Genomic DNA, 26,074 nt, shown 5'->3' with positions numbered 1-26,074 from the left:
TCTATATTCCCCCAAGTAATAAACTCAGGAACACTAGATGACATCCTCTACTGGCTATCCAGTGGCTACCTCCAAGAGACCATTGTTCTAGGGGACCTCAATATAGATTGGAACACCTGCACTGCAGACACCTACGTAACCTACATGGTTTTACACAAACTGTAACCTCCCCTACTAGGATCAGCAAGCCTAACAGTAAAGAAATATCCTAGACTGGATACTAATTAATAGCCCCCACCACTTGTACAAATCAGGTACTCTCCCTGAAGATCTAAGTGATCATTTCTTGACGTATACTATTAGACATAAAGTTGAATGTCCACATCTACCCACCTATAAAACAATAAGAAATAAAAACTTCATCCTTAATAAATTCTTAGAAGAACTTACATTATGCAATTGGTCAATTCTAAAACAACTACCACTAGATGAGGCAGTAACACACTTTAATAACACATTCCTGGCCATCCTTGACAACCATGCACATGCACTGTCTATTAGAATTAAAACAAATGTTGCCTCCTGCTCACTAAAGAAACCAAACTAAAGATTATCCAAAGAAATAATGTCTGGAACACCTGGAGCTCGTGTAAAGCCCCACAAGATCAACTCAAATTTTGACAATATAGGAATGATACAAAAAATCCGTATTAATAGACAAAAAAAAACTATTTCTGCCATCTACAGCAGAAACACCACAACAAGCCACAGAAGTTCTGGGCAGGTATTAACAAACTCCTCCACCCTGAGCAATACACAAATCCAACCTCCTCAACCTCAACACAAAAATTGCCAGAGTCCATTGTCAACAGCTTCAACAGTTTCTTTACAGAAACATCCAGGCCCTTGCTAGCAAACTTAAACCCACCTGTCCTAATGCTGAAATTTCTAAACCCAGTGATATCCTCTCCTTTAGCTTCCAAAAAGTTCCGACTTCACTCATTAGAGTCCTAATTAAAAAACTCAAACCAACCACCCTTTCAGCTGACCTCCTCCCTGCAGACTACCTGCAAAAAGCTGCTGATGTTATAGCATACCCTGTCTCTATTTTGATAAACAGAACCATAACTGAAGTCTCTGTCCCCTCTCTCACTTGTCATACCACTCCACAAAAGAGGCAGCTCCATTGAGCTGTCAAACTACAGACCAATAGCTATCCTTTCCCCACTGGCTAAAATTATGGAAAAGTGTATCCATAAACAACTCTTACACTACCTTATTCGACATAATCTTCTGGCCAACTCCCAGCATGGATTTAGATCACAGTACAGTACCACCTCAGCCCTCCTCTCCTTTTCTCATGTCATAAATTCCAACTATGACAACAACAAACCATCTTCTCCTCTGTTTCTCGATCTTTCTAAGGCCTTCAACATGGTTAACCACCAGCTACTGTTACTTACCCTAAATAAAATATCCCTAAACAACCATGCCATACAATGGTTTCAATCTTATCTTAGTGGAAGACAGCAGGCTGTCCTTTGGCAGGACAAACTCTCCATTCTTCTCCCAGTTACCTTTGGTGTCCCTCAAGGCTCCATATTAGGTCCCCTTCTTTTCCCCCTCTTTATCAATGACCTCCACACTGTAACCCCAGATGCAACCTGTATACAATATGCTGATGACTCTACCCTGATTTGCTCAGCCTCTACCCCTACAGATCTCCTTAGTTTAACCCAGAAAACCTTTAATACAGTGGAAAACTGGATCTCTAATCAACAGCTGATATTAAAACCTAATAAAACAAAGCTATTGCTCTTCTCCCCTACTTGCAAATCCTTTCAACCTTCATTTACTATAGTATCTAACAATGGGACCATAATCTCACCAGATATGTATACCAACCTCCTGGGTGTTATAACAGACAACAACCTCAAATATGATATGCACATAAACCAAACTATTAAAACCATTAATAAAAAACGTGGCTCCCTATACAAAAACAAACCTTTTCTCAACCCTCTAGCTAGGACTGCCATTGCCCATACCCATCTGCTTTCAACTCTACTCTATGCCTCACCAGTACTCACTAACTTTAACAAAACTGATCTCGGCAAACTCTCTAGCTGCTACAATCAAATTGCCAAGTTTGCCACAAGAACTCCCTACAGGACACACCATTGTCAAAACCTAAACCTCTTAGGATGGCTAGAACTCCTCAGGCTAATTCAGTATAATCAACTTACTGTAGCATTCAAAGTTATTAACCATCCAGAAAAAATGCCCTCCCTTAAAAACATTATCCATCCCTACAAAAACGCTAGGCCACTTTGTTCCACTGCAAAACCTTTGGTTCAATCTGTTAAAGCTAACAAAAAGCTAACAACTTATCTGGAGAATCTTTGTTTGCAAATTCAGTAGGCAAAACCTGGAATTCCTTCCCAACCGACCTTACTCTGAACCCCTCCCTTAATCAGGGCAAAAAAAAAATCTAACCCAGTATTTTAAAACTCACTGGTTATGTCCTTGCTCTAACCCTGACTAAAGCCTCATCTACTTCCATATCCCTGCATTTTTTTAATCACAGCGACTAACCTCTTACATTAAAAGGTTTGAAAAGAGAAACTGAAACATCCTTGCAGATACTGTGTATATAAGCTGCACCTATAGGTTTGATAAGAGCAACTGTAACATATTTGTATATATTTCTGAATATAAACTGTATTCTTCATAGGCTTGAAATGTGAGACTGTAACTTGTATGTTAACATGTTTGTGCCTATACTGTAACTTGCTTGTCTTTATCTGTTTGTAAGTTTGGAGCTTTTCTCCTCGGGCCTCCACTGAAAATTAACATGTATCCAATCAGACTATCCTGGTCAACATTTAGAGTAATTATTCTTTTAATATTGTCAGAAGTTTGTCTTTTGTGGATAAATTCAGATTAGTCTAAATTAATGATTTGCAGTAGAATCTCTTTCATTCTGTGTGCTAATATGGACATGAAGATTTTGTAATCTGTATTAAGTAATGGAATTGGTCTATAAAAAGAACATATCAAAGTATTTTTGCCTTCTTTTATAATTGGGGTAATGAGGGAATATTTCCATGATGGGAGCATTTGGAACAAGTGTTGGATCTCTACAAAAAACATTATGTAGTTTTATTACAATCTTTTGAGGAAATAATTTATATAATTCTGGAAAAATTCCATCATTTCCAGGAGATTTCTATGTTTTGAGTAATTTATTGTAAGTAAATTGGATTTAACAATATATCTTTTTGTGTGGATGAGATTTTTTTTTACTAAAGATTTATCAAAATTAGCTAATAATTCTTTTTCAGTATTTAATATTGTTTGATTTAAGGATGAGTAATGATTTCGGAATACAGTGTGTCTAAAATGTCTCCAACATCTGAAAATAATTTATTTGTTAAAGGATTTTTTACTTCTTTAATAATATTGTTTGTTTGAAATTTGATTCTTTTGGTTAAATATTTTAAGTGTCTAGACAATCTTGAATAAGTGGTTATCTTAAGTTTTTCCTAGTGCCGTTTCAGTTTTATAAGATAATTCATTATAATTATTACGTTTTTTTTTATTTCTTTCTTGTTACTACCCATTATATTTTCATCTTTTGTTTATAATTTCTTTTAACTTTAATTGAATGTCTAACATTTCTTTGTTCCATTCATTTACATTATGTTTGTACAAAGAAATTGTTCTACTATATATATATATATATATATATGTATGTATATGTATTGTATGCTGTAGGTGGATTGGACACTCTAAATTGGCCCTAGGCATAAGTGTGTGCATGTGTGTGCCTTCTGTGGAAGGTTGGACCAGGCTGGAAACTCGACACCGTAAAACTCGACTGCCAATCATGAGCGGACAGGTGATCCGCTGTGACGACCCCTAACTGGGAAAAGCCGAAAGAAGAAGAAGAAGTATATGTATGTGTGGATCTACTTTCAAATATCAAAAGACCACAATCCCAAACATTATTTTTTGAGATGAAAACAACAGAACTTTATTTATTTATTATTTATTTATTTACATTTGTTGACCAGGAAATTCCGACTGGTCATAGGCCCGTTTTCAGTGGAGGCCCAGAGAGAAAAGCTCCAGGGATTGCACTGCAGTGATGAAAAAGGCATATGTCCCCACAATAGGAAGTGTTTACTTGCCTTGGGAAAAGGTCTGTGGTTCTGGATTTTAACTTTCGTCTCACGAAAATAACGTTTGGGATTGTGGTCTTTTGATATTTGAAAGGGCATCTATATATATATATATATATATATATATATATATATATATATATATATATATATATATACAGATATTCATAATCTCAAAATGCTGAAATCTTGAATTTCAGCATTCCGAGACCATGAAGCTGAAAATGCAGAAAGCCGAAAGTGCATAAGAGCAAATTTGAATATCTCAAGTCCGCGCTTATGCATTTCCAGCAAGTTACATGAAGTGTTTGGCTGGTATGGTGTTTGGAGTTGAAGGTGAGTGAGTGTATGTGTGTGTTTTTGTATGTTGTATGTGTGGGTAAGGGTAGGGAAATGTAAGTATGAGTGTGAGTGTTGGATTTGTTGGTTTTTGTGTATGTGTGATGTGTATTTGTGCGCGAGTGAGTGTAGAATGCCATGGTGTGATTTTTTTTTTTTGTTATGTGCGATCTTGGAGTTGGTATATATAAGTAGGAATGTATAGGGGGTGCAGGGGGGCTTGCCCCCTGCTTACATAGTGTAGGGTTGTGTGGTTTGTGTGCTGTGGGTATAATGGTGTGTGTGTTATGTGGTGTATGGTGTATGTATGTATGTTCATGATTGTGTGATTCATTATTGCGGGTTTCGGGATTGTGAATAGAAATTCGAGATTTCAGCATTTTAAGATTATGAAGTGAAACCATATATGTGTGTGTGTGTGTGTGTGTGTGTGTGTGTGTGTGTGTGTGTGTGTGTGCACTTTAAATGAGTCACATAACATCAGAATATCAGAATCAGGAGTATCATATCATTGGATATTAGGAAATTTTCTGTATCTTCTAATAACCATGTTTTATAATCTTACATTTTAGTAATATAGAATTATAGAATTCTATTGATAACATTTTTTTTAAATCAATTTCTATTCTTAGAGTTAAAGCATTGTGGCCTGAAAAGGACATGGAATTATATTAAAATGTATTATTTTTGATATAATACTATGAGAAGTAAATATTTTGTCAATTCTTGCTTGAGTTCCACTTTTGAAAGAATAATGAGAGCAATCTAAGGAGTTTTATCTTTAAAGTAAAAAGCATTCTTTAAATTAAAATATTATTTCCTTTTGTTAAAAGATCTAGCAATGTGTAGTAATTTAAATTGACTGTTTGAATTTGTTTCAGAAAAAAACTACACATGAAATAGAGATTCCTAGTCTTCACTTGAGAAAACCAAGACTGAAGACTGACTTTCATCCCGCACCCCAAAAAAAGAAAAATATATTCTATAATATCTTAATAGAACCCTGCAGTAACAAAGTAATATTTTGGGAATCAACTTGAGCAAATAGTTTATATGTATTAAAATGGCTATCAAAGTAATAATTATATATTTATGTGCATATAATACCTTGAGTAAAAGGATAGTAACCAAAAAGTTACAGGTAAGTTACAATTCCTATTTTCATTTTATTACGTTTCTCTAAAAGTCATAAGTATGTTCAAAAATGTTCATGTTAATATGTTATTTTTTGTCAAAAGTAAATATTAGGTATTATTTTAACAATATCCATACCTCTCCCTGATCTTCGTTTCAAAAAAAAAAAAAAAACTTCAACAAAATTGCAAAGAAGTAATAGAGAAACACGCTGAATATAATTAATTAAGTATAAATACTGTAGGCAGTTTTCATAATTATTAGTTACTATTTTTCATCAGAAATCTTAAGAAAAGTGCCAAAATGGATCTTCTCAAAATTAGATATTAGTTTAAGCACAACTATGCTAACAATTATACTATAACTAGACAATATAGAGAGATAATAATAAGATAAATATTATTTGTATTATATATATATATATATATATATATATATATATATATATATATACATACATGCATACATATATATATATATATATATATATATATATATATATATATATATATATATATATATACATATATATATATATATATATATACATATATATATATATATATATATATATATATATACACACACATTATATATATATATAGGTTTACTATCAATAAGTCTAAAGTTAAAATAAAATGTATACGTATTAGCGAAGTGTTTCGTAGAACGTACACATTTCCGTATGTACCTAATGTCGAAAACAGCTGTTAATTGTCAGAAATGTCGCTCACGACATTTTCAACAATCAACAGCACTCCCACCCTTCCCTTAAATCCCTACCTAACTAGCCTAAACTCACATTTATGCAAGGGGGCAAGCCCCCCTGCACCCCCTGTACGGGGCTGTGCCCCCACACCCCCCTAACTTAATATTCTAACTCCGAGATCGCACTACAGTGAGGAAAGGGATGTATTTCCCTAACTGCACTGTACCGCGATCCTCTTACATCAGCGAACATTATAATTGCGAATGCACAGTCCATTTGCAATAATAACGTTCGCTCACATAATCTTCCGAACTATGAAGTATTCGAACATATGGTGTTCAAATACTTCATAGCCGTGCACGGCGGCATTTTGATAGTAAACCTACATATATATATATATATATATGTATATACACACACACACACACACACACACACACACACACACACACACACACACACACACACACACACACACATCTACATATACTCACTTGTATTAAATTGAAATGCTAAGTTTCATCTACATGTGCTCTTTTAAATAGTGACTGCAAATTTTCAAAACATATTTTGGTTGATGCAGAATTCATTAACCTGAGTTGCACAGTTCAGGGAAGGTAGTGAATGAGAGAATAATTACTTTGCTTGCCCCCCTATACAAGAGTCTTGGAAAAGGCTATTACAGAGTTTCAGTGAAGCACCAAAGCAGGAGGTTGTTAATCTTGCTTCCCAACCAGATCCATATTAAACCCCATGTGTGGAATTCACTGTGTAGGGAAGCAATGATTTAGGCTGAGTGAAGTGTGGGGTCTATTAATTACTCTATAATATCTTTAGCTGTAACTAGTCAACTTTCTTTGCATTGTCCTGATCTATTTACAGTAAAAAAATGCAGTATTCATTGGTAGTTGTCATTAAAACATATGGGATATTTGCTGTCCTAGCTAACAAAAGTTGTAGAATAGAATTTTTCATTTTGTAAATACACTTAAATAATCCAATGGATAAGCATATTATAACATTATAAATATTATATCAAAACTGCAGTTCACAAGACACATATCTTGTCAAACTAAAATGCATTCACCTACTTCTACAGGTAAGCAACATGTAAGACATTACAGAGTGAAGTTAAGGCATATAACAAGTTATGGAATAATAGTTCTGCTCACTGCCAAGCTCTACACAAAAAAAACTTTCTATACAGTATAAAATAATCTTTTATATTTGACGGCTGCCTATACAGTAATCCTTCATTTATTTTGTCTGTGTTTCAAAACAGGAAGCTCTCATTTTAAATACCTGAAATAATTTTCTCATTATGTATATTAACTCCAGATAACAGCATAAGAAAATCAAACAATTTATGATGTTATATTGACAATATCATTGTCAAGCTCTCATTTTAAATACCTGAAATAATTTTCTCGTTATGTATATTAACGCCAGATAACAGCATAAGAAAATCAATTTATGATGATATATTGATGATATCATTGATAAAGCAGGTGTTACATGGTAATGTAAGCCTGAAGATCAAAGTGTAAAATAATTTATGTTAATTAATATGTTTTTTAAATGGAAAATGGGAGATAGCTTAATAAGCGTCTGAGGAATGTTGACATAGTCGAAATTAAGGTAGACATCTACAATAATGAATGTTTCAACTTTAATTTATTTTATTTTACATTTGTTGACCGGGCTAATCTAACTGGATATGTGTCCATTTTCAGTAGAGGCCCAGGGAGATGAGCTCCATGACACACAGATAACATAAAAACTGCAAACAAATATAAAAAATTACAGTAGTATATACACTGACAATTCAGGTTAATACAGAAAATCATTTGAAGAGGACAGACGTCATTACAATGTAAACTGCAGGTTCAAAATAACATGTAGGTACATTACTTAATTAAAAAAGGAGGCATACAGGCTGATTCAATGTACAGGTACAGTACATAACTTAATGGCAAAAAAGAAGACATACAGGCTGATGCCCTATCCAAGTACAGTACACAATGAAAGAGGCAGCTTAACGTTCAGTAGTAGTAATAATGAGTTTTTTTTTTTTTTAACAAATAAGTAAAAGAGGGAAGGAAAATAATGAGATACAGAGTGTATAAGTTAAATATTGTTAAAAAGGACAACAGAAGAGTTAATGAAAAGAAAAGGGAAGGGGAAGGCAGAGGTAGAGTAGATAGTGAGGTTTAGTACAAGGGCCTAACCAGTGTGTTTTGAGGAAAGGTTTCAGTCCATTTTTGAAGAGTGATAAAGAGGAAAGTGAGGAAAGGTCACTGGGTAGGAGATTCCAGAGTTTTCCCATAGTATTAGAGAAGAGAGAATACCCAGCCCCGTTGTTAGATTTAGATGTGTTAACTAGATGTTTCTGAGATGAACATAAGGACTTCTTAAACCCTGGTTGCCTCATGGTTTTGGCATCTTTTCAGGCTTGTTGGCTGTTGGTGAAGCACCCACCATGAGGAGAAAATGCTGAGAGAAGAAAGGAGCCACTTTTGAGATTTTAAGTATTTTTCCTCTGTTTATTTGCTAAGTTTTTCTGCATAGCCGCCTATTTTGAGCATTTTCTGGCTCGTTAAACTTGATTTCTGCATTAGTAACTGTATTTAGAGCACAACCTAGAGCGGTTTACTGAATTTCCTGTTTGCACTTATTTTTAAAATCGTTTTTTCTCAAAACTTGCATTTTATCTGTCTTTGGCCTAGCACTCTTGTGTGGGGTCATTTACTGCACTGTTATAACTTGTTAATACTTGTGAACCTCTGCTATCTCTGAAAAAAAAACAAAAAAACAAAAAAATCTTGCTTTTTTCCCACTTTTCTGGGATTTAAAAAAGTTCAGTTACAGGCTTGCTGTTCTTGAACTATTTGTAAGTTTCTGTGAGGCCATTTTTTGCTTGGGCTAAAGGGAAGTCTCTCTGTTGATTAGTGGCAGTGAAAAACATTGAGCAGCCTGCCTGCCCCTATGGGATTGGTTACTGACTTGAAACTGTAGTTTTATTGGCCATTTTGGGTCAATTCCAAAACTCCTTCATCTTCCTCTCTTAAAACCTGGTTGCCTCGTGGTTTTGGCGTCTTTTCAGGCTTGTTGGCTGTTGGTAAAGCACTCACCAAGAGGAGAAAATGCTGAGAGAAGAAAGGAGCCACTTTTGAGATTTTAAGTATTTTTCCTCTGTTTATTTGCTAAGTTTTTCTGCATATCCGCCTATTTTGAGCATTTTCTGGCTTGTTAAACTTGATTTCTGCATTAGTAACTGTATTTAGAGCACAACCTAGAGCTGTTCACTGAATTTCCTGTTTGCATTTATTTTTAAAATTGTTTTTTTCTCAAAACTTGCATTTTATCTGTCTTTGGCCTAGCACTCTTGTATGGGGTCATTTACTGCACTGTTATAACTTGTTAATACTTGTGAACCTCTGCTATCTCTGAAAAAAACAAAAAAATCTTGCTTTTTTCCCACTTTTCTGGGATTTAAAAAAGTTCAGTTACAGGCTTGCTGTTCTTGAACTGTTTGTAAGTTTCTGTGAGGCCATTTTTTGCTTGGGCTAAAGGGAAGTCTCTCTGTTGATCAGTGGCAGTGAAAAACATTGAGCAGCCTGCCTGCCCCTGTGTGAGTGGTTACTGACTTGAAACTGTAGTTTTATTGGCCATTTTGGGTCAATTCCAAAACTCCTTCATCTTCCTCTCTTAAAACCTGGTTGCCTCTTGGTTTTGGTGTCTTTTCAGGCTTGTTGGCTGTTGGTGAAGCACCCACCAAGAGGAGAAAATGCTGAGAGAAGAAAGGAGCCACTTTTGAGATTTTAAGTATTTTTCCTCTGTTTATTTGCTAAGTTTTTCTGCATAGCCGCCTATTTTGAGCATTTTCTGGCTTGTTAAACTTGATTTCTGCATTAGTAACTGTATTTAGAGCACAACCTAGAGCTGTTTACTGAATTTCCTGTTTGCACTTATTTTTAAAATATTTTTTTTATCAAAACTTGCATTTTATCTGTCTTTGGCCTAGCACTCTTGTGTGGGGTCATTTACTGCACTGTTATAACTTGTTAATACTTGTGAACCTCTGCTATCTCTGAAAAAAACAAAAACAATCTTGCTTTTTTCCCACTTTTCTGAGATTTAAAAAAGTTCAGTTACAGGCTTGCTGTTCTTGAACTGTTTGTAAGTTTCTGTGAGGCCATTTTTTGCTTGGGCTAAAGGGAAGTCTCTCTGTTGATCAGTGGCAGTGAAAAACATTGAGCAGCCTGCCTGCCCCTGTGGGAGTGGTTACTGACTTGAAACTGTAGTTTTATTGGCCATTTTGGGTCAATTCCAAAACTCCTTCATCTTTCTGTCTTAAAACCCTCTTTTGCGCGTTTTTGTGCATAGCGCAACAGCGGGCAGCACCGCCTAATTGGGTTTAAACTATTCCTGGCCCCACAAAGTCTGCTCTTCAGTTTTTCCCTTAGAACTGCTCTATCTCTCAATTTAAACACCATATTCTCATTCTAAGGCCCTTCACTGGTCCAATTAAGTAATCCTACAAGTTAGCACTATTAAACCATAAGCACTACTTACTCTTATACTCTCTACGATTACCCTGTCCTCTATTGGTCCGTCTTAAATTCAGTTTCCCTATATTACTCTAGCATGTCCAAAGGTCAGTCAATGGTTTCCTCTCCAGTCCAGCTGGTGAATCTGGGAATTTTGAGGCAATGTTACAACTGTCTCATGTACATGGACAACCGTCTCCTCCTCCAAACAGGTTCAAATATATATGAGAGATGCAACTATTTAGCCAAACTGGAGGCTGAGGTGTCTCATCTCAAAACTGGTGTAACCAGTCAGGAGAAGGTAAACTCACACAACACAATTCCAGTATCACATAGTCCCACCACATCAGTGAACCAAACACATAAATACACAAAAACATACTCGGAGGCTCTAAATATAAATCTATCTAAGCAACAGAGACCTCCAAAGCAGACATCCAAGCAAACACTACCTCAAAACAAAACACGCACAACACATAGCCCACAAAGTCAGTGTGTCAAGTATCCACAGCGCTTAAGGCTGAATAGCACACCTGATACTCTTGTAATAGGTGACTGTATTGTCAGACACACTGACGTCCCGCTCACCAGGCTGAATGAAGAGAAGGTCATGGTGAGCTTCCTGTCGGGTGCTAGGATCCGCCACATAACGCAAGCACTCAGGTCACTCCAAAGCAAATACAAATATGACTCAGTCATTGTACATGCTGGTGTGAATGACCTAAGACGTACCTCCCTGGACTACATGAAAAGAAGCATAGAGGAGCTCTCTGATTATGTAGCCCAGGCTGGTATGACCCTGAACTTGAGCAGCATCTTACCCTCACCTAGAATGATGCCACAGTACAAAGATAAAATGATCGATTTTAACAACTGGCTAAAATTTTGGTGTCATTCAAAGGGGATCCAGTGTCTGTCAGCCTGGGATGACATGCTCGACAAGCCACGTTGCTTCACTAGGGACGGCTTGCACCTGTCACCACTGGGCTTTCAGATATTGGCAAAGGCTCTTGCAACCCCATAGTGCCTTTTTTAGGCAAGGCTCAAAAGTCAAACCCACCCCCATAGACAGCACAAGGAACAAGAAACTAAGGGTAATGCTGCTAAACGCCAGAAGTCTTAACCTCAAGATGCACGCACTCGAAGCTCTCCTCAATATGGAGAACATCGATATCTGTGCAGTGACAGAAACCTGGTTCAAGGCTCCAGAGAGCACCCCAGCACTACCAGGCTATACCTCATATCATGCTTTTCGGCCCCAAAACCCGGACCGAACCACAAAAGGAGGGGGAGTTTCCATATTTATCAAGGATATCCACACCTCCAGGTTAGTGGCATTGCACAAAGTATCGGAGACCATCCATGTGCAACTAACAGTGGGCAAGACTGCTTTTCAGTTTATAGCATCCTACAGACCACCCTCTCAAAGTCAGGAGTCCCACTCGGCTTTCCTGAAAACATTGGAGAACATGAAGATCTCTCCGAACACCATTATATTGGGCAACTTCAACTACCCAAACATTGACTGGGAGAACTACTCAAGCCCCAGCACCTTAGCCCAAAGGTTCCTGGAAATTATAAACTCAAATGCTATGGAACAACTAGTCACCACTCCCACAAGAGGGGACAACATACTAGACTTGATCATTACCAACATGGGGACTCTATGCTCCACACCAGAAGTATATCCCTCATTGGTAAGATCAGACCATAAATTAATTTCACTGGATGTCCACATCCCGACCCCACCCCCAGCCCAGAAAACCACACAGAAAAACTTCTCAAAAGTGAACGTCTCACTTCTCAAAACTGAAGTGGAATCCTTCAAGGCCCCAGGGCCAGTGGAAACTACGGCCCAAACTGCAGAATCCTATATAAACGCATTCTACGGACATCTCCACGAATGCATGGATCATGCTATCCCAAACAAAACCAAGACCCAATCATCCAAAGGCAGGTGTCCAGTCTGGTGGACCCCTGCCATAAATAAACTGTACAACAGAAGGAGGAAGCTACTACATGATAGAGCAAAATCCCTAATAGGGAAGGCATCTCTGATCAGTACTAGCAAAAATTACGATCCTCATAAAATCCTCCAAGGCCAGCTTCGAGAGAAAAATTGCACAGGACACCAAAGACAATCATAAGGCTTTTTTCAGTTATGTTAGAAACCTGGGATGCAACTCCCAGACTTTTTCTGAGTTGATTCTAAATGACAATAAATACACTGAACCCACAGACATTGCCAATATCCTGGCAGACAGGTTCAGTGCAAACTTCTCCACCCCCTCCCCCCCAAAAGAGCAAGTATCTATCCCAGCAGAGGGCTGCCTCCCAAACATCTCTGATGCTCAAGTGAAGGCTGCCCTCTCCAAAGCAAAAAACACTGCTTCCATGGGACCAGATGGCATCCCAGGTTGCGTCCCACATGAACTCTAAGAGGAACTAATCCCTCAAATAAAACAGCTATACAATCTCAGCCTCACTACAGGATATGTGCCCACAGAATGGCGTACAGCAACAGTGGTCCCACTCCACAAAGGTGGAGCCTCTACGGACCCTGGAAACTATCGCCCCATAAGCCTGACTAGCTTAGTCTGCAAGGCTATGGAGAGGATCATCATGGAGCTCATAAACAAAGACATTGGGGACCTACAGACACTAGATCCTACCCAGTTCGGCTTTGTCAAGGGCAGATCCTGCCTTTTGAACCTGGTTGACTTCTTCAAAACAGTCACCAAAGCCATAGATGAAGGGAAGGTAGTCCACACAGCCTATCTAGACCTTGCAAAGGCATTTGACACAATACCCCACTCGGGCATCATAGATAAGCTATCCAGCTTAAATATAAACCCCTATGTCACAAGATGGGTCGCAAACTGGCTCAAAGACAGAACCCACAGAGTGAGAGTTGCTGGAGCCATGTCAGACTCGAAACTGGTCACAAGTGGCATCCCACAGGGTTCTGTCCTGGGACCACTCTTGTTCGGTATATACTTTTCTGAGGTACAGGCAAACGTGGGAGGACTATGGCTCACCAAGTTCGCAAACGACTGCAAACTGGGCGCCATAATCAACTCTCCAGCTGACACAAACATCCTTCAACAAGGTCTCACAGAGACAGATAACTGGTGCCAGCGCCATGGTTTAAAGCTAAATGCCAAAAAATGTATAGTCATACCCTTTGGCAAAAACAATGTGCCCACAAATTACCACATAGGCAGAAACCCATTAAGTACAGAGAAAGTTATTAGGGACCTGGGGACCCAAGTTGATAGCAATCTCTCCTTTGAAAACCACATTGCCAAAGTGGTTAGAAAGACCTTCTACATAGCCCACCTCATCACAAAGGGTTTCACATCTAGATCAAGAGAGGTAATCGTGCCCCTTTATTCATCCCTCATCAGGCCCATCATAGAATACAATGACCCTTTTGGGATGTACCTTACCCGACACCTGCAGCAATTAGAAAGACCCCAAAAGTATCTCACCAAGAGGATCAAGGGTCTCAAACAGATGCCATATGCTGCTCGGTTAAAAAACTCCAGCTTTACTCAGTTGCATACCGCCTACTTCGAGGCGATCTATGCCTGACATACAAAGCTATGTCAAATCCAGAATGAATGGACATGCTCCACCTCAGTAAATCTAAATCCCTTAGAGTCACACGCTTGAGGGACTTGAACCTCAGCACAGAAATAAATAGAACTTGCTGGAGGGACAGGTTCATAACCCAGAGGCTCCCTTCGCTCTGGAATAGAATTCCAGTTCATGTGAGGCAGAGCACCTCACTGAATCTCTTCAAAAAGAATCTCGATAGGTGGATGGGGGATCGTAGGTTTGTCCCAGGGATTACTCCTGTGTCACTATTAGACAGAGGCACAGTAAACTAAACCTTAAAAAGGGCACAGTATACTCAAATCAAGGGGTGGCGTAAGCCATACAGAATCGGGCTAGGCTTATAATTGCTCAGGGCAGATAGCCTAGTATGAACCTATGAACCTATGATGGTGGATAGAGTAGGAGTATTGGAAGGTTGGTAAAGAGTCTTATGGGCAATGATTAATTTGTGGTACTTGAGCAGATTCTGTAGTTCCAACCATTCAAGCTGCTTTAAATTACAACAGTGGTGAGTTCTAAATGGGTTGCCAGTAGCAAATCTGGCTATGTTATTGTAGGAGGTTTCCAATTTATTGAGGTTGTTCTTAGATAGATTGGTGAAAATGGATGAGGCATAGAGCAGTGTAGAGATTAGATGAGTAAGTGCAATAGTAGTTCTAGCTATAGGTGGTAGGAAGTGTTTTATTCTATATAGAGAACCAAGTTTTTTGTTGACAGATTTAATAGTGTTGTTGATGTGTATGTCAAAGGTAAAGTTATTATCAAAGGTGATATCAAGTAGCTTGGTAGTTAGGTCAGGTGATATAATGGTACCATTAGTGGATGAAACAGAAGAATCTATGGGAGGGGACTTAAGATTAGGATTGAAAAGGAGGAGTTTTTTTTTTGGAGTTTTAAGAGAAGGCAATGGTGAGTGAACCATTGTTCAACAGTGTTAAATACTTTTTGGGTAAAGGAGTGAAGTTCAGAGGTGGTTGGAGCGGAGCATACAAGTGTGGAGTCATCTGCATATTGTATGCAAGTAGCTTGGGGAATTGCTTGATGAAGGCCGTTTATAAATATGGAGAAAAGGAAAGGAAAGGTCCTAATATGGACCCCTGAGGTACACCAAGGTTAACTGATAGGTGGGTAGATAGAGTGTTGTGCCAAAGCACAACCTGTTATCATTTATCTAAGTAGGATTGGAACCATTTGATAGAGTGTGCATCTAAGGACAGGGATTTGAGGATATCTATCAGAATTTGATGATTTACCATATCGAATGCTTGGACAGATCGATAAATAGTGCTGCGGAGAGCAAATTGCAATTACGTTTTTTGTTAATACAATCTGTAAAGGAAAGGAGGGCAGTGGTATTGCTATGGTAAGGTCTGAAACCATGTTGACAGCTAGAAAGCAAGTTATTATGGATTAGGTGATCTAGCAATTGCCTATGGATGCATCTCTCCATGATCTTTGCCAAAGAAAGAAGAGCTATGGAAAGATAGTTGGAGAATTTGGTGGAGTTTCCACCTTTATGAAGGGGATAATATGGGGGACTTTCCAGATGCTGGGGATGTGACCTTCACTAATAGTTCTATTGATAAGAATGGAGATGGGGTAAGCAATCTATTTGGCAGATTTGTGTAGTTGGTCTGCTGAAGGAGAGCATGGTTTCAGTTTTTGGATTAGGGCAACAATATGGGTTGTAGGGACTGGTTGGAGAAGAAATGGAAGGGTGTGGTTTTGTTATGGGTAGGTAAAGTAAAATTATTAGGTAATAACTGACTGGCTAGAGTTTGGATAGCATCAGTAAAAAAGAAATTGAAGGCATTGGCAGTATGCATGGGATTTTCATGGACAGTGTTATGTGGGTTTGGTGTAGTGGATTGACCTTGATGTAGTAGTTGGTTGGTGCACGCCCAGAACTTTTGTCGGTTATTATGGTTAGCCTTCTGAAATTGAAGGTAGTAGTTTCTTTTATCTGGTAGTATAGCTTTCTTAGTGTTATTTCTTAGCTGTCTGAAATTTTGTTGGTCAGCAGGATTTTTGATCATTCTCCATTTAGCCCAGTATTTATTTCTGAGATGAATTTTATGTTTGGTTTCTTTAGAAAGCCAAGGGGCAGATGTAGTCTTGATTCTAATTGTGCAGGTTGGTGCATAGTGATCAAGAATGGCTAAGAAGTTAGAATTAAAGTATTGAACCACTTCTTCTAGAGGGGGGTATTTTAAGCGAGGCTAATTGCATGCTGTATGTTCCTTTTGGAAGAGATCAGGGTTAAAGTTTTTTTTGGATCTAATATTCCTGATAGTGGTAGGAATGGGACTATAGGATTTATGCCTGATGATATAGGTAAATGAGTGGTCAATTATGTCATCAGGAAGGGTTCCAGATTCCTATATTTGGGGATGGTTGTTTATCAGAATCCAGTCTAATGTGCTTTCTTTCTTATTGTGTTTGTTTATCCTGGTGAGGGAGGTGATGGTTTGGGAAAAACTATAAAGGTTGATGTGGGTGGTAGGGTGGTTGCTGCTACAGCAATGCCAATCAATGTTTATATTGCCAAGGGTTATAGTTTCTTAGGGCAGGTGTTGAGATAGCCAGCAAAGGATATTTTCTATGGTGGTATTGTTATTACCGGTGGGTAGATAGATACAAATAATATAGACGGCTTTGGCATTGTTAAGTTGAAGTTTGGATATGAGAATTTCTTCATTGGTATTAAGTGGTGGCTTACAGTCATAAGTGGTTAAATGTATTCCTGATTTAAATAGAATAGCAGCCCCCCCACCCTTTTTGGCTGCATGGTCTAGTCTTAGGATATTGTACCCTGGTGGGATTATTTCATTGTCTTTGGTTGCAGGTTTTAGCCATGTTTCCATTAAACAAAGAATGTCAACGGAGTAGACCTCAAAGAGGGCATGGAGTTGAGCAATTTTATTGTTAATGCTTCAAATATTAAGATGAGCTACAAAGAGTGAATTAGATTGTTTAGTGATGGAAAAATTAGTGGATTGGTTGGGGTTGTGGAGAGAGAGATTGGGGTTGTTGTTGGGCCTGGGTTTGGGTGAATGTTCCATCTTTTAATGAGTAGAGTTGTTTGAGATAGTTTAGATTTGGGAATTTGCTATTTGTGAGAAGGGATCTCCTGGAATTGAGGGTGTTATATCTAATGTGGTGTATTCTGTGATATTTTGCTAGTAGGTAGCTGGGAGTAGTTGTTATGTTAACATGGTTAAAGAGGATGGGTAGATACAGTGAGCTGGTTTGTTTGTTAGGGTGGTGAAAGTATGGAACTAATGGGGCTTCATAGGAGGAGAGTATATAGGAAAAAGCGAAAGGTGGTAGTAGTATAAGTATGAGAAGTAGTTGGAAATGAGCAGTAGAGTATAATTTATCCATTTAAATGGATAAGATAGTAGTTGTGTTACTTGTAGGTATAGAAGTATAGTAGGTGTGGATGAGGGCAGGGGAGGAGTGAGGTAGGAGATAAAGGGGAGTGGTTTGAAAAGGATGGAGTGGGAGTAGACGAGCAAATAAGATAGTTCTCTTAGAGTACTGGGAGGAGGAAGGGGTGTGGCTAGTAAGTATAAGTGTAGGACCACGGGGGTGGGTGGGAATTGAGGGTAGGGAGGGGAGCGCAGGGCGAACAGAGCAAGCAGAGACAGGTAAAGAAGCAGCTGTAGAAGAAACAATCAGCAGTACTGGCTACAGAAGGTAAGTTTGATAAGTCAGAAGTGGGTAAGAACAGTGATGAGAGAACATAGAAATGGCAGTAGTAGATGGTATAGTATAGGGTGTAGTTAGAGGAGCTAAAAAGCAAGTCTGGGACTACAGAAAATAAGGTAAGTAATATGCAATAGATAGTATAGCATAGGGTATAGTTAGAGGAGCAAAAAAGTAGGTCTGGGACTACAGAAAATAAGGTAAGTAATATAGAAACGGGAGGATAAGAATGAGATGAGATTAGGAGTAGGGTGCCACCTAGTGGACAGGTCTTTATTGCAGGTAGATATGTGAGGGAGGTAGCGGAATTAAAGACAGGGGAAGAGTGAGAGCTATGATGGGGAGTTATGTATAGACAGTAGAGGGGGGAGTGAGTGTTAGGGTGCTAAAGAGAGAGGGGGGGGTAGAGGCTGCTGGCTGTCCTGGCTCAGAACGTGCTTTGGCACCTGTAGCAATGGTACAATGGTAGAGAAATAAATGGCAGTTGTTAGACAGCAAACATACTTTTCTTGTATCCTTGAGAGGGGATGCAGGGAGTTTAAGGCTGAGAGGTGAGCCTGCTGGTATTTGGAGAGGGTCCTTAGGTTCCTAGAGACTAGTGTTGGAAGCACAAGAAGAGCAGGGTAACACAGGCAAGAATGACGCTAGGAGAGGAGCAGACAGCAGCCAGGGCTTTTCCCGATTACTAAAGATCATAATAATTAAGATCATAATAATTAAGATCATAATAATAAGATTAATATGTTACTAAATAAAGTCTAATGTCTCTAAAACAGCATTTTCTTCTCCTTTAAAACATTTCTTTACAGCTGGTAAATAATGGAATTTGACTTATATTTTTTCTTAGGAACCCAAACACTGCAAAATACTGAAGGTTTATAATAAAACACTTACAGAATTATGGATACTTTCTTTATTTAAGAATTTTAAGAAGGTTTACAAATACAACAAATGAAAAAAAAAAAGCTGCAGTGTCATATGTATTCCAGAATTGGAAGATGTTAAAACAACCAAGAAGTCTTGGGAGAACTTTAGAGTATTGGCGATTAAGCATATACTAGCCCATAAAATAACAATTAACAAAGGAACCCAAAACATTAAATCTTACAAACTCTGGGAACAGATTTTTAATATCATACTTGCATAAATTACCACATATAAAACTATTCCATCATAATTAAGAATTCTCACATCATCTCGCATTCATAAACTACAGAAATAGTTATTTGCTTGTAAGAATTTACCTATATTAAGCATACTGAGATAACCTGTTGTATTCTGTTGAATTGTGGGAGCATCTATGTATATAGAGTAAATAAGATTATTTGTTTGATTTACTTCCTTTTGTTTTAACCTGAATGCAGAACATTTGTGTAACATCCAATTATTTCTGGTTGTATATGCTACATCTCAATTTCTCATCTGTTATATTGTAAAAATAAATAAACATTACTGAAAAAAAAAAAGGTGCTAGACTTCAACTTTAAATGGATTCAAGACTATAACACTGGCATTGGCAGGAAATCAAAGCAATCAGACTTTCTCAAACATCAAATTCACCAGAATAAAAGCAATATAAAAAGAAAAGTTAATATATTTTGCTTTGTTTCAATAACAAGTGTTCATATGAAATGCATTCTTTGCTATATAGTGTTTTCCCATTTTAATACTTTGTACTACTGTTGTATTGGTAGCTGTGGTATTCCCTTTTATTTTTTTTTAATGAGATCAGTACCACTGGCGGATAACTCTTGACTGTTGTAATTCACTGTAGAGTTTATTTTCACCCAGTCACATTCGTTTGCCTTTTGGGACTTCCATTACCTAGCATGCTTCATTGATAAGATTCAAATGTGAGTTTTCAGAATGAACAAAATATGTAATTTTCTGTTTTTCTGAATGTTTGTTTATAGTATAATGATGCCTGTTGGCACAAAGCAGTTGAGAAATTATTACAGAGCATCTGGTAATGTTCTGGACATTAATAGTCAGTAGGGGAAACACTGGCAAAACACCCTGTAACGGGATGAGCAGCTGTTAGATCATTATTAGAATTCTACATGCAATGTCCATATTTGCAATAATTTTTACTAGGCTTCTCCATTATGGGAGTAAGCATTTTGTTTATAACTGCTCTGAAGGAGATAGTACTGACATGTACTCTGTTGTTTACATAGAAATGAGTATAATGTTACATGAGTAAGTATGACTCTTGCGAGAATAAACATACAGAGATTTTAGAACATACATCATACCTGCCATTTATTAATAAAAGGTCTGCCAAATGGAAACGTATTTAATGAAGATAAATTAGGTTAGGTAAAATTAACTAGACTTCTAATGCAGTCATTTTCCTTTATATTGATATCAGTTTGGGATAATGCATGCAAAAGTAAAAGTACTTGCAGAAATATACTCGTTAAATAAAAATGTGTATATTTATCCACAAGTGTAGCTGTATTATCCATTGAGGCTGCAGAGTACCATGTTGGCCATGAGGGTGCCGGAGTGCAAAGTAAAGGTTAAGGCACTAGACCTTTGACCTGCGACCTGGGCCTAAGCTCACACTTGCACATTGTACATTGTGTGATCTCAAATACACTATTTCTTTTTAACCAAATTTTACAGTGTAACCCACACACATAGTTTGCAGGCTTCTTCTTGTTAATATCCCACCTTTAATAACACCTCACATCTAAAATGATGACAGCCTTTTGTATAAAAATACTGATGTTTTGTCCATAATATGTGACATTTGATGCACTAGGAGAATGTTTTATTATCAGTGGATTATCAGCATAAGCCTGTGCACCTGCTCATTTACATGTCACAAAAAATCTGGGCATCTGTTTAGTGCAGTACCACACCAAATATGTGTACCTACTCAGTGTGGTGCCATGATGTTTGTGACCTATTTAATGTACCATCACAGGAACTCTGTACATACACTCAGTACCCATAAACATCTGTGTATCTATGAATTACAACATAAATCTGTGTACCTGCTCATTTCAGTGTAACAAGAAATCTGGGCATATATTTAGTGTAGTCCCATTAAAAATCTATGAACCTGTTAACTATTGAATTATAACACATTTTCCTCCATTTGCTGTAACTACAAAATTCTGAGCAAGTGTGCACCGGAACACAGCTTATCTCAACCATGCTCACACACAAATCATTTTCCCCCACCGAATTACACTCTTCAGTTTGAAATGCATTTCTTAGCAACTGCCTTTGCTTCCAGTACTCACTCTCTAGCAAAATAACAACATTGATTCATAATTATCAGTCCTGGAAGAAAAGAAAAAAACAGTTCCATTCCATCTAAAACACATCAAAAGTATATTGTATAAGTCCTAAAATCTCCATCAGGGCATTCCAACTGTAAAACATCCAATCAGCAGGAAAACTCATCCTTGATCCCAAGACTTCAACTTTCAAATGGACTACTCTAAACCAACTGTCACACACAGCACAAACCAGCAGTTCATCTCAGTCATTGCCTGCAAAATGGAACACAACTTACTCAACTAATCCTTTCAAAATTCTTCCAAATCAATAAACCTCAGCAGATGCACCAATTCCAGACAGTGATGCTGATAAACTGCAAGTTAAAATTTTATTTTAAGCTCAACAAAAATAGGTTTTTCGTCAGTGTCCCACACCAACTTCATCAGAAAAACAAACAACACATTCAGCTTACACCTTAATAAAAAGCTCATAAATCACATGACTACTTAGCAATTAAGCCAATACATTCACAACACCTGCTCAAAACCTTCCCTGAGGACTCAACCTTACTGAACAAGCAGTAAAAGGAATATCCATACTTTTGTAAACCATGCTGAAATAGATAAAAAATAGATGAAGAAATTAAAATGGATGCAATCCACAAAAATAAATACAATAAAATTACCTAACCAAACTTCTTAATTTTAAAATACAAGAAATGGATAACATTCCATTTAAGCCTGGATAATGATAAGCTTCTAGTTTTAGCTGCCAAATTAATTCCTTTTGTTCTAACAGTAACGTATCTGGACCCCCCCTATTGGAAGGAACTACCTGATCAATGACTGAAAAAGTAAGTTCATGACCCGGGTATTCCTTAACATGCCTGGCAAGCGCATTCTCCATCTTCTCTTTTTTGATGGCATAAAGGTGTTCATAAAGGCATTCCTGAAGTTTCCTGTCAGTTTTTCCTATATAAAACACTGGGCATGAAGAGCACCTAGCCAAATATACCACATGTGAACTGACACAGTTAAATCTACCCCTGATAGTGTATTTGGTCTCCCAATACTAAAAAAGGTCCCTGCTTTAATCAACCTACAGTATTTACACATATTGCATCTGTACATCCCCCTAACCGGGGCATGGTTCGATTTCATCTGTAGAATACTCTTCAGATTCAAACCCCTCCTAAACACCACCTTGGGTGTAATCTCAAACCGTGAGTTATCTTGCATGTCTAATTGTAAAATACTCCAATTTTTCTTTATGATGGAGGAAATGTCCCCTGCATCAACATTGAAAGTTGTAATAAAACTGCAAAGGTAAATTTTAACTTTCAGTTTATCAGCATCACTGTGTCTGGAATTGGTGCATCTGCTGAGGTTTATTGTCTTGCAGGCTTCCTTTTTCAAGTTTGTTTTGTTTTGTGGCATTTCAACAAAAGTGAGACAAGAGACGGGAAACAAGAAACACTTGCATGTACCTTTTAATTTCAGAAGCACGAACATGAGTCACCAACAGTCTCTCATGAAATTCCCACACACATCACGAAGCATGTCAAGAGCTTAACAAGGGCTGCTCATTGCTATTTCTGAAACTGAAACCAGAACTAATAAAAGCAAATAAATAATATAATACTAAACCAACTGTCACACATGGTTTCAACGAGCATATCACCTCAACTACTTCTTACAAAACTGGAACACAACTTACTCATCTAAACCTTTCAAAATTCACCCAAATCACCAAGAAGACACACCAACGACAACAGAGGGATAAGAAACTAGAAACTGAATATACATACTCATACCTATTAAATTCAGACGTATGAACACATCAAGTCACCGACAGTCTCACAAAATTCCCACATAGTTCATGAAGCATTTTAAGTGCTAACAAAATCTATTTGTTCTTAATTTTGAAATTGAATCCAGAAGTAATGAAAGCAATTAATAGATGTCAAAAAAATAATCTTTGTGTCTAAGTCTAAAAGAAATCTTAGAAGGAAGTAAACACTTAGTGCAAAGTAAAACCTCCTACTGCCTCTATAATGAAAGACTAACACTGCAGAGCTCTAAAAAGAGTTATTAACTCTGTGCCATCTTGGCTATGCTCCCACTACTAAAATATCAGATTCCTTCATTTCTAAAGGTGGCTTTTGAAGAGTATGCTTCATAAAAATAACACTGTAATCTAACAAGTACCCTGACTAGCAGATGTGAATCCAATATTGTATGGTTGAATATCACTTTTTTAATCACCTGTACGTAGGTTGAAAAATAAGCATTTAATTTCCAACAATATTACACGTGTGTCTATTATACAGAGTTATACTTGATAGCACCTTGAAGGTAAGCAAGTTTGTTTTCTGGAAAGGTAAGCAACTTTGTTTTCTGGAAAAAGGAAACATTTTTAAATACTTAATTCTTTTTCCTCCAATAAAACTGTAAGCTCTCCTTCTCAATCCTCCATCCCATGGTAGCAGGAGCTGTATGATTACATTGGTTACCTACTGCAGTAAGCATCATCTGGAACTGTGAGACTGTTGTATGCTTCCCTGTTTCTGTTTTAAGTTTTTAAGTGTCTTACTGTAATGTTTCTAGGTTATGCATATTCGAAAACTGCTTCAAAAGATGGATCGCCCTAACGGTCTTTACCCAAACTACTTGAATCCTAGAACAGGACGATGGGGGCAGCGTAAGTATCCTGTCATTCATATTTTTCCTAAAATGCTGTCTATTTGCAAGTAGAGTTTAATGTTACACTCATATATATTTCCATTTTAATTTTGCTAGCTTTTGGATAGTCCATTTTTATCTGTGCTATTTTACTCAAAGAAGTAGCAAATATGGACGTTTATTTCTGAGATTTATCAAGCAAACTTAAAGGTGCAGTGTTTTCCAATCAGCCTTGCTTCAGTGACCTGACGTTCAAAAGTACGACCTACTTTGGTAAGCCCCACTTACTTTGTGACATCAGTGGAAACAGTATGTATAACCCAACTCTCTGCATCATTTATCTTTCAATGCCTGTTTATTTCCATTTGGAATTTATTAACATGTAGGGAAAAATGTTTAATTTGTTGTTCCTTGTGCATACATGGACAGACTGCAGACGAGATCATTGGAGAAAGGCTTCATTTGGTGGTTAGAGAGGTGGAAGTGCTTGTGCGTACATGGGCAGAATGCAAAAGTGATCTTTGGGGAAATGTTTCATTTGGTGATCAAGGGAGTACTTATGCCTACATGGATGGACTGCAGAAAAAATCCTTGGGCGAATGTCTCATTTGGTGGTCAGGGAATAGCTTGTGTATAATAATCTGCAGCCACTCCATACCACTCCACAGAAGTAAAAAGAAAATGGCAAATCAGTCCCTTAAATAAAAAAAAAAAAGAGAGATAATATCCAATAGAAATGGATAAACAAATGCTAAAGGTCTGGCAATAGGACACATTATTCAACTAATTAATTAACAATAAGGGGAGGTTCCTTAGTTTAGATATATAATTGATGGAGTGTGGAATAATCATTTGAACTTTAAAGAAGTCCTGACATTGTAAAGGATAAAAGCACTTGTTCGATTTAATGGTTGGGCTTCACTGGAAGCATATTTACCTTTAATAAAGTGATTTTGTTTTTAAGATTTTCATTCCATTCCCTTTTTTTTATTTAGGGGACTGATTTTTTCTGTGGAGTGGAGTTGAGTGGCTGAGGAGTATTTGGCTTAATAGTTTTTATTTGAGTGTTAGAGCCTGTGCATATGTGGACAGATTGCTGAAGGGATTGTTGGGGAAATGTTTCATTTGGTGGTCAAGTGAGTGCTGTGCATACATGGAAGGACTGTAAAAGGAATCATTGTGGAAATGTTTCATTTGTTGGATAGGGAAGATCTTCTGCATACATGGATTGACTGCAGAAGGGGTCATTGGGTAAATGTTTCTTTTGTTGGTTAGGGGAGTACTTCTGCATACATGGACAGACTTCAGAAGGAATTGAAAAAATGTTTCATTTTGTGGTTGGGGAGTACTTGTCTGTACATGGACACACTACAGAATGGAATCATTTGGGGGCATGTTTCACTTCTTGATCAGGGGAATGCTTGTCTGTACATGGACAGACTGCAGAAGGGATCATTGGGGGAAATGTTTCATTTTGTGGTTAGAGGAGTACTTGTGCATGCCTGGACAGACTGCACATGGGATCACTGGGGGAAATATTTCAGCTGGTGGTCAGTGGATTGCTTGTGCACACCTGGACAGACTGCATATGGGATCTTTGGGGGAATGTTTTATTTGTGGTCGGGGAGTGATTGTGCATACCTGGACAGACAGCAGAAAGAATCGTAGGGGAAAATGTTTCATTTGAAAGGCAGGACTGTGCTTGTACATACATGGACAAACTGCAAAAGTGATCAGTGGGGGAATGTTTCATCTGATGTTCAGGGGAGTGCTTGTGCTTACCTCAAGAGACTTCAGAATGGATTGTTGAGGGAAATGTTTCATTTGCTGGTCAGGGCAGTGCTTATGCATATGTGGAGAGACTGCAGAAGAAATTGTTGTGAAAATATTTCATTAGGAAGTCAGGGGAATGCTTCTGCATATCTGGAGACACAGCTGAAGGGATCAATGAGGGAAATGTTTCATTACATGGTC

At 37.7% G+C, this 26,074-nt stretch overlaps 1 protein-coding gene across 1 annotated transcript in view; it reads left to right on the top strand.

Moving 5' to 3' along the window:
• The window catches only part of LOC122802330 (mannosyl-oligosaccharide 1,2-alpha-mannosidase IB-like), a 2,920,195-nt gene that overhangs the window by 938,541 nt on the left and 1,955,580 nt on the right, over positions 1-26,074 (top strand). Inside the window, exon 2 of the mRNA XM_044071970.1 lies at positions 24,026-24,119. Coding sequence (XP_043927905.1) covers positions 24,026-24,119 — 94 coding nt within the window. The remainder of the gene's footprint in view (positions 1-24,025; positions 24,120-26,074) is intronic.

Source organism: Protopterus annectens, chromosome 5.part0 (assembly GCF_019279795.1).
Source record: "Protopterus annectens isolate FY-2018-M chromosome 5.part0, PAN1.0, whole genome shotgun sequence".
NCBI classification, from domain to species: domain Eukaryota; kingdom Metazoa; phylum Chordata; order Ceratodontiformes; family Protopteridae; genus Protopterus; species Protopterus annectens.
Note: the sequence above shows the minus strand (reverse complement) of the source record. Positions and strands in the feature narration are given on the sequence as shown.